Here is a 10,068-nt window from a genome sequence, read left to right on the forward strand (position 1 = left end):
CCGGATACCTGTGGGGAGCATGTTTCTGATTGGTTTTCAACAGGTAGGTTTTCAGTCTCCCTCTGAGCAGGTGTCCTGGGGCGTGTACCCCAAGGTGGGATTTCTTCCAAGGAGTCCCAGGGCAAGGCCCGCGCTTTGGGACGGGGGAACGTCAGCGGACTGACCACCTCAACACAAAAGGACGATCTGTCCTCTGTGTGATTTAGATTGTTTACCTGTTGCCAAGAACCAAGTCACGAATAGTTGCCTCACAGCTTTGGTTTTTGAAGAAAACAAAACAAACTGTAGACCTACAGTGCACTCCAAGTGCCATAGATCTATTTTATTCTTCAGGAAATTAGATTTTTCTTTTACAAGAGCACAACAGGAACCAAAGTAAGAGAGTAATAGATACAGCACTCAGGATAAATCATATCTTTAAAATAATAATAAAAAAATTTACACCTTGTCCTATATCCTGTTAGTATTTTCATAATATGGCCATGATTGAAAAAACAAAAAGCAAGCATTTACAATTTTTTTTTATAGAGATTTTTTTATGCCAGGAATGGATTAATTGTCAACAAAACTTTATACTAATCAGGCTGATGTAAATCTATTTTGGTAACATCGTATCATTAACAAATTTATTTTGGAAATAGATAAAAATATTGCCCCTTGATAATAAATCTTTTTTTCCTTTGATGCAAACAGCTAGAACACCTTTTTCTTTTCCTTTTGATATTCTAAGACAAAAAAATGGTTAATCTTCAGATTAATAAATTAGGTCATTATAATAATAAATTAATTTTTTTTTAAAGTTCAGCAACCTCTGTCCAAGTATTTACAACAATACTTGAAAGTTCCTTTACAAAACAGAACACATTTTCTTTTCACATTAAGCATACTGGGTATCTGTGTCTTTCTCAACAAGCATTTTAAAAAGAAAAATCAATGCACAAGTGGGTAATTAGTATAAAAGTGCTGAGAGCTGTTTGAAAAGTTAACACTATAGGATACAGTCAGTTATATCTGAGGCAAACTACAACAAACTTCCAGCTTATTACGGACAATATTCCAGTAGTTGTTTCAAACAGTTGTTTGAAGAAAAAAAAAATCCAGGAGCTGATTAGCGATGCAGATGAACTGCCGTCGATGGTTCTGGCCAGGGAACAAATTGAAAACCAACAGAAAAGCAGATCCAAATGAGGAAGAAGATTTTAATGAAGGAACACCTTCTCCATCGCAGGTGTGATGCCGACTGCACAAGGCCTGTGCATACACACAACTCACACTCACTCACACTCACCACACACATCTTTCTTCCCAATTAAACCGCAGGTAGAATAAAATTTTGTATTAAAAATTTGTAAGTGATCAGAAGCATTGATATGGAATGCCTGTTTGTCTTTGTTCTGGTTAAAATCTCATAAAAATACATTCAACAGGAAAACATAAATTGTATGTGTATAAATATATACGCATATATATATTATATACACACGCACACAAATACTTTTGTTTTTTTGAAGCATAAGATAGTTACATAAATATTCCTATAATTGCTAAAGTTTAAGGAGGCATATTTTTTTTCTGAGCTTCAACAAAGGTGCTTGAATAATATACAATTAAAATGAAGTAGTTTCTATTTTGTAGAATCAGTATATAATAAGGAAAAAAAAAATCCCCAGTCCTTTTTAAAAGTTTCTTCTTAAGCTAGAGCTTCAACAAAAACTATGAACAACCAACAACAGAACAAAGCAACAACAGATAGTGAAGTACAGCCCCTGGAAAGACCTGGTGTCCTTCGCCCTCACCTCCTCCCTGCCACGCCGTGGTGAGGAGCTCCAGTGCTCGCATCAAGAAACGACTTGCGTCTCGTTCACTCGCTGACTCTGCTAGGAACTGGCTGATTGGCTTGGAAGAAAACAAAAGCAGCAAAAAGTCTAACTGTATCTATCCTCAGTAACCCGCGTCAGAGAAACGCCGCGACACCCCTCTGGCCTCCTGGCCGCCTACCGCGGCTGTGACTGGATAGAAAAGAAACTCGTGGCGTTAGACGGGGCATGGCTATCAAAAGGTTCTGGTGTGCTGGCGGGCAGTCCTAATGGTGGTTAACGGCAGCTGGATCGCAAGGCCTTGGTTTCCCTGCTCATTCGGGCCTGGGCTGGGCTGCGACCCGGGCAGTCTTCGGAGCAATGGGAAAAAGCATCCTCTGGGCCGCTCAACTGCTTTTATTACACTGGGTTTCTCCCCGAGCCAGGCTGACCAATTTGCCTTCCCAACACCACCCTCCCGACCCGTCTCCCCAACCAAACTCGCTGTCCCCCGCCCCCAAACACCTCTACAGCTAGATTACAAGCAAATTACATCTTACTTGAAAAACTTTGGTTCTAAGAAAACACTTGGTCAGTGACCTTGAGGAGAGTGGGAATGTTTGTTCGGCACACTGCTGGAGACACAGCCCGTCCCGGTAAGTTCTTAGCGCTGTACGTCAAGTCACAGTCCAAAACGATCCACTAAGCAAGTGCACAAATTCTAGTTTACTTTTCAAAGCAGATTTCGTCGTCGTCTGTCTTTCGAAACCTCGTCCCCGCTGCCTTTCTTCACACTGTCTGGTAGAAGTTATCTGCCTGGAGGTGGTTCTGTTTCTGCATGCTGTAGAAGCCGCTGAATCTCGCGTCTGGTTCGGCAATTCTTAGCATCCTCTGGGAACTGTCTGCTGGAACTCTGCTTCCTTTCTTGCAGTCCACAGACACCAGCTGATTATTCAAGGAAGAAGGCTGTTTAATGAGGGAAAGCCCCCCCCCAAAGGATTAGCTATTTCACATATCCTCCATTAACAAACTTCGTACCCGATTCAAGGGCGGGGATAACAGCTTCGTGGGATACGGACGGGCCGACTGGATGTGGGGTTTACACCCTGTTCTAGTACCAACAGTAGTTTCATGAGAGCCACTGACAAACTGTGTTAAAAGTGAAACAGTCAATAAGTGACGTCAGGCTAGCGTCAAAGGAACTAAGAGTCTGGTGAAGGGACGTAACTATTTTTCAAACCTGTAAAGTGCGTGCTCGTGCTTAAAGGGTTGAAGAAGTCGTCACTTGCCAGGCAGCGTTTAAGATAAACACACGGTTTTAAATCACTTGCTGTGTAAAAGCCTCATCACAGGCTAGGCCAGCCTCTGGCTGCATCCAGCCACTCTACGCATGTTATGAGCCGGTCCCTCTTCCCAGCTCTGCACAGTGGGGACTGTGTCCTGATCCCCCGTGTGCCCAGCAGAAGCTGTGCCCAACATGTACTTGTTGAAAGAAAGGGGCAGGAGGGGCGCCTGGGTGGCTCAGTCAGTTAAGCATCTGACTTCGGCTCAGGTCATGATCTCACGGTTCGTGGGTTCGAGCCCCGCATCGGGCTCTGTGCTGACAGCTAGCTCAGAGCCTGGAGCCTGTTTCAGATTCTGTATCTCCCTCTCTGACCCTCGCCTGTTCACGCTGTCTCTCTCTCTCTCTCTCTCTCTCTCTCAGAAATAAATAAAACTTTAAAGAAAAAAAAAGGCAGGAGAAGCATCTGATGGGAATTTCACATGGAGGCATTCTCTCAATGGACAACTGGCTTAAAATAGTTCATCAAGCTGTTTTTGGTTCTTAAGGGTGTAGGAAATTTTTTTTTTTTTTTGGAAAAAAAATTAAATGCAAAAAGTAGACTTAGCATTGGAAAGAGTCATGACTTATTCCTCCTTTAATGAAAATGAATTTTCTCGGTCTTTAAAATAGGCTGCTTTGACAATAAATACATATTCTTTCTCCCTCAATATGAAATGTGTCTGCCTGGTCTAGTTAGTAGTATTCTACAGTCTCTTCAGGATCTTCTGCTACCTTTCCCCTGCGCACTTGCCCTGGACACGGCTCCCTGTCCTTTGGAGTTTTGTGTACACTCGTGACGCTCTAGCTCCCGTCACCCGTGCCTGAGAGCTGTCACCCTCCCTCCAGGACTTCTTTCCCCATTCTAAGTTGACAGATCACTGAGAAATTCAAGTTTTAATTTCTAATATAACAATGACTTAGGAATCAATCCAGAAGTATTTTTGTTCTTAAAAACTTTAAATCCAGGAAATTGGAGGTGTGGAAGGTCAAGATCCATTAACCAATGGCTGATGGATAATTCATATATTTGATGGCTACAGCTTACTGGTGTTTGAGGCTAAGAAGACCAGAGCAGAATTTTCACTTGCTAATATAAAAGACATCAAGCAATTTAGAGAACTGCGAGCATGCAAGCTTTCCTAGTTGGGTCACGTAAGACAAGACAAACTTTTTCAGGACGGTACCTTAGTTGGTGTTCGATACCAGCATAGCAGCGGTATCCACTGCTTCTTCTGATTGATGAACAGGAATGCTATGATAATAGAGAGGCCAATTATTATGGGGACCACAACTGAGGCGATGGAGTCCAGTGACGAATCTTCGCCTGGATGCGGCCTGTTGTTCTCTCTGTAATCTACCTGGAGGTGACCCATGTCTAGGAGGGAAAAAAATTACCAGCATTTATTACCTAAGCCAGAATTCTTAAGGATTACTTTAGTTCCATTGCAAACAGAGATGAACAACTTGGTTTCATAATTCCCAGTACTATCAGGGTAAAACATGTCTCAAGTCTAATGATCCAAAGAGCACTTATGAGAGCAGAGCTCTCAGGTATGATGGGAGACAGGAAATATTAAGGTGAAGAGGTTAATAACTGAGCAGGATGAAGCTGGTCCCAGCTAGCCAAGAAAACAAAATTGTTATGTGCAGACCTTATAAGAGTGACTAAAACTAGATTACTAATAATATCTTGATAAACATTAACCTGTATGGTCTAAGATTTTGAAGCAGAAACATTAGCTTACTTCCCTGTTTACCAGCGAATAAGAGACTAGGACAAAATATCTTTGACTTACTAGAGTAAGAGCTAAGACTAATTGCTAGTGAAATAGAAACTAAGCCAGAATCAAGGGTTTGTTTGGTCTTTTGGTTTTACTGAGTTCTAAGCAAAAATGCCTCCCTTTTCATAAACTTCATAAACTCACTAAGCCTATTAGATCATTTTCCTGCCTTCGTTTTAATACATTGCACAGGGACGTTTAACTTTGTTCTTACAAATGAAGGTCTTTCTGTTCCTTTAAATCATCATTCTTGCCATGAATATTGCAGAGATAACAAGGTTAACTATATACCAATCAGGAGAACTCCCTGGAAGTCTCCTTCCTTTTATTTTCTTTCAGATAAACCACTGTGGTCAGACTGTCCAAATGCATCAAAGACCAGACTAGTGAAAGAAGTAGGGATTACACGGTCAAAAGGAGTTGCTCTTAAATGATTCTGGAAACCCAGCTCACAGCAGCACAGTTCTGTGATATTAAGACAGTTTAGAGTTTAAAAGATCAGAGTTTTCTTAATGTGCTTCTTCTTTTGTATGTGGGAAGAGAACCTTCCTAGTCATTCTCCAGTGTACACGATACTTTACAGGAAGGTGGAAAAAACCCCACATTTATCAGCATCAAGAAAAATGCCAAAGGTAGAAATAACATCTTACTGATGAATTCAGGTTTTAATGAATGAAGGAATGAATTTCTGCCTTACCACATTCCAAATGATAGGACAAATGGTTTTAGGAATATATGTATGATATGTATCATACAAGTAAATTGAGAAGTTAATTAAGGAAAATCAAGCTTCAGCTGAAGTCTGTTTATAAAATTCAGTCCTTAAGTTCTGTTTTGATACAAAAATCAGGCCACAAAGTTTAGTTTTGGGCTTCCTAGCAGCCAAAGCAAAAGTGGAAACAGGTATCACCAGCAAGATTCACACTGTCTTTAAGGTTAAATAGCATCAGTCACTTAGGAGAAGTGTAAATTTCCCTGCTGGTGACAACAAGGAAATTTCTCCTCAGGTGCTTTGTAACAGAGATACTGTGTAAGGCATAGGTCCTCAATATACTGCAGCCCGTAAGGCTGTTGTTATGACCAAAGTCCAGCATCTATTGCAGTGTGTGGCACAGAGCAGGCACTGATAATTTATTGACTGAATTCAAATGTGACGATAAAGCAGAATTCAGTCACAGCAAGTACACAAGGAGCCAAAACACTAGAGCCAGGAATTGGGCTTTCTGGTCAACCGGCTTGATCTAAATAAGCCTAACACTCAGAATATCTAAAGTAACAACAGACCACTGATCTCTCTTCTTTCCCCAAAAGAAATAATACAAAAACTGTATAGCGGTGGCTTTGAGAATATCCTTGGAGTGGACAGGAGGCAGGCCTGAGTCATGGCCAAGTGCAGGTTAATACTCTCGATTAAGGCATCTACTTACTCTCAAGAAGGCAATACTGGCAGTAACTCTGCCTGACTCTATCTCTTAACTACTGAGAGACGGAATAACCGGTCTATTATACACAACTGAAATGACATAGCTAGGGGAAAAAAAACATGGAATAAACCCGATGAGTGGAAAAATCAGCACATGTAATAAATTGAACTCTCGTGGAGTGAAAACACTCTGGAAGCGGAGACTAACCTAATGCATAAATGCTTCGTCCAGAATCCACAGGGACTGAATAATTCATTATTACTCTGCTTACATGTGTACAAATATGAGATCTGGCTTAGAAACTGCAGATACCAAGCTCTTAGGACGAGGAACATATTTCTTTCCATCATCACTAGGTCTCTGAGCACAGGGGGGCCAGAAGGAGGCATTTTATCCAGTTACCTGCAGACTTATTTTATCATTCTGGCTTAAATACGTTACAGCAACAGGCCTGCCCTGGAGTAGTTATTTGAACTTACTTGGGCTGGCTGTTTAAAAAGATATTCAGAGTTAAAAAAAAAAAAAAAAGGTAGACCATATACATAAGACTACAGAGATCTCAGTCAACGTGGGCACTTACCTCTGGGGAGATGGATGATGTCATTTTCACTAGGTGTGGGCCACAAGGGCACCTCCAGGTCAGTCTCTCCACGATGATTCGTTTTCTCAATGGGGATATTGGTTGGTTCCGGAACATACATTTCTAAAAGAAAGGGACGGTTTTCATTAGAAATGATGGAGGGGCTCCTTACTGCTGACATCAGTGTCCTCGATCCGAACGGAGGTACAATACTGTCCTGGGGCGTGAAGGGTCCAGTTTCTGCAATTACATCATTACTGCCGGAGAGTCACTGGCTTTGCAGGGGTGGGAAGCGCATCTTATAACCATATTCCCCCCTCCCATGTAAAAGTGGGTGGGGAGAGAGCTTTCTTCTCCACCAGGGTCAGAAGCTATGCGTTTTCATGTCAGATGGCTGTGGCCCTATAGTTCTGTGCAAGCTGACAGAGACTGGTGGAAACGGAAGGATTTGACTTTCCATCAGCTAAATACTATATACCTTCAAAAACTAATTCTCTTTAATCCATGAATGTTGAATCACTTCTATAAAATATGTCTTAGGGAGTGAAATAGTTAAAGCATCCTTCACTCTTTATGGAGTTTCTTCACCAGTTCCCCTAAATGGGGACGGACTGTCAGCAGACCTCCTGAGGTGCAGCCTGGCTTAAACATCACATGTGTGCTTTGTCACCACTGGAACCATGGGGATTTGTAGGCGACTTCCAGTATGTCTCCATGATCTAACTTGATCATGTAGGCATGTGGGTCATTAAGATACTACAGCATGAAACAAAACTGTCTAAGAAGAACAATATTCTTTATCCCAAATAGTTTTCCTTTTTAATATATTTTTTTAATGTTTATTTTTGTGAGAGAGAGAAAGAGAAAGCACACAGCCCAAGAGCATGAGCAGGGGAGGGGCAGAAAGAGAGGGAGACAGGATCTGAAGCAGGCTCCATGCTCTGAGCTGTCAGCACAGAGCCTGACACAGGGCTCAAACTCAGGAACCGTGAGGTCAAGACCTGAGCTGAAATCAGATGCTGTGCCACACAGGCACCCCTTCTTTTCCTTTTTAAAGCTAAATTCTACAAGGGACCACCAGTGAAAATAGTTGAAAGCTTCCCTTGGCTCCTACAAATATATTTATATATCCCTTCTTCATCTGGCTAACAACCAGCCCAACATTTTTTTAAAGTTACTATTCTTTATTTAAATAAAATTCAGTACAAAAAGGTACAATCAAATATTTTCTATATCACTCTGTAACTGCTCACTTTGTAACTGCTGGAAATGCTATACTTCTTGAACTCTCCTGGGCTGTATGTAAGGACAGCTAAAACCTGTAAGTCAGTATGTATCAGATAAACACACTGGACCATATGCACAGACGTCTCTTAAACAGATGAGACAACGGTAAGGATGGGTCTCAACATGCTCTGGGGAAATAATTCTTGAGAACCCCTATTTTCAAAAGGCAACACAAAAGTCTGCATCAACCATGTATCTCCTTTTGGCCAGATCCTGTATTATAACCTTTTTATAAGGTTACTCAACATTAGTCACACTAAATATTCACTAATAGCCCAATTTAGTCCAAAAAAAAAAAAAAACACCATAAAATACAAGGTAGAGAAGTTAAAACAACTAATATTCTCCCTGCTTGCAGTGATTGGTGTCTACCCCATAGTTACCTGCCTTTCAAGAAGAAAACAGGAAGACGGATTAGAGAGAGGGTAAAAGCGACAGGGAAGAAGTATTTGCTATGCTCATAACACCATGTATGAACGGAGTACCGGGCAGGGAGGTAAAGTCAGAGACGTTACGTAAATTATCCAAGATGACGCACCCAGGAACTGGCAGAGCTGGGACTCAAATCCCGTTCTGTGATGCCATGGCCCATGCCTTCCTGGTTGGTGCCCCCCAAGAAGAAAGTTATCTTGACTTTTCTTACGTAAATACAGGTGACCCTTGAACACCACGGGTTTGAACTGCGCAGGTCTACTTAAATAAACATGGGTTTTTATCAGGACGGTGCTGTAACTGTGTTTTCCTTATGGTTTTTTTTTTTCTTTTTTTTTTTTTTTACAAATAGTTTATTGTCATATTAGTTTCCACATAACACTCAGTGCTCATCCCCACAAGTGTCCTCCTCCATGCCCATCCCCCCTCCCCCCCACATCCATCAGTCCTCAGTTTTTGTCAGCATTCAAGAGTCTCTCATGGTTTGCCTCTCCCTTTCCCCCACCATTTCCCCCCTTCTTCTCCCCCTTGTTCCTCCGTCAAGTTCCTCCTAATCCTCCTATACGTGCAAACATATGATATTTGTTCCTTATGGTTTTTCTTAATATTCTCTTTTCTCTAGCTTCCTCTGCTGTAAGAATATAGCAAGTAACATACATAAAATACAAATATGTGTTAATCGGCTGTTTATGTTATCGGTAAGGCTTCTGGCCAACGGCAGGCTATTAGGGGAGTCAAGACACTTGAATACCTGAACACTCGAATTAAAAAGAGAATTTACTGAAAATACTACTTACAGAAGCAGGGGGCTGAGTACAGGCAATGACAAACTCTTCTGTCCTACCTGCATCACCGGAAGCGCATGTAATGTACACGGATTCTCAGGGGCCCTGGTTCTGCAGCCCCGCGGTGGGGGGTTCTGGGGCAGGCGTGTCAGGCATGGGGCCTCGTTCACCCGCTCATAAACCCTGACTGTGTGATACAAATCTCTTGGAGGAGTTTGGAAGGACAAGTGACCTTGATATTTATGTGACATCTTTCTGTGCCACAGCGTCTGTGAGTGCCTCCTGTGTGCCCAGCACACAGCCCTGAGCCTTCCCATCATTCAGGGGCCACCCTACTGCGGGCACCTAACACCTCGGTGGAGAGGCCATTGTGAGCTCTATTCCCCCAAACCTGGGAGTGTCAACAGCTAAGTAGCCACCCCCACCCCCACCCAGAGGTCCCCAGAGCGGGGGATCGGTTCAGTTTCACGTCAGGTTTTCTGGTTTCACGTCAGGTTTGAAATCGTTGTGCCTTCTAGCTGCATATGTGTAGATTTCAAGTGAAACCCCCCCAAACATCAGACTGAAGGTTCACGCCCTCCTCCCACCGGTGCTTACAAAGGCTTGGCCACAGTGGGAAAGGGAGAAGGGTATGGCTTGGATGAGGGCGAATGTCTTTC

The 10,068-nt window shown here is 42.3% G+C and overlaps 1 protein-coding gene across 1 annotated transcript in view; it reads right to left on the reverse strand.

Annotated features, from left to right (window-relative positions):
* Positions 1–296: 296 nt before the first annotated feature.
* CRIM1 (cysteine rich transmembrane BMP regulator 1) overlaps positions 297–10,068 on the reverse strand; it is a 153,858-nt gene continuing 144,086 nt past the window's right edge. The window contains exons 15-17 of the mRNA XM_077764309.1: positions 6,906–7,028; positions 4,305–4,495; positions 297–2,762 (exon numbers count right to left, since the gene is read on the reverse strand). Coding sequence (XP_077620435.1) covers positions 2,586–2,762; positions 4,305–4,495; positions 6,906–7,028 — 491 coding nt within the window. The 3' untranslated portion in view covers positions 297–2,585. The remainder of the gene's footprint in view (positions 2,763–4,304; positions 4,496–6,905; positions 7,029–10,068) is intronic.

Source organism: Crocuta crocuta, unplaced genomic scaffold (genome assembly GCF_008692635.1).
Source record: "Crocuta crocuta isolate KB4526 unplaced genomic scaffold, BGI_CrCroc_1.0 scaffold164, whole genome shotgun sequence".
NCBI classification, from domain to species: Eukaryota; Metazoa; Chordata; class Mammalia; order Carnivora; family Hyaenidae; genus Crocuta; species Crocuta crocuta.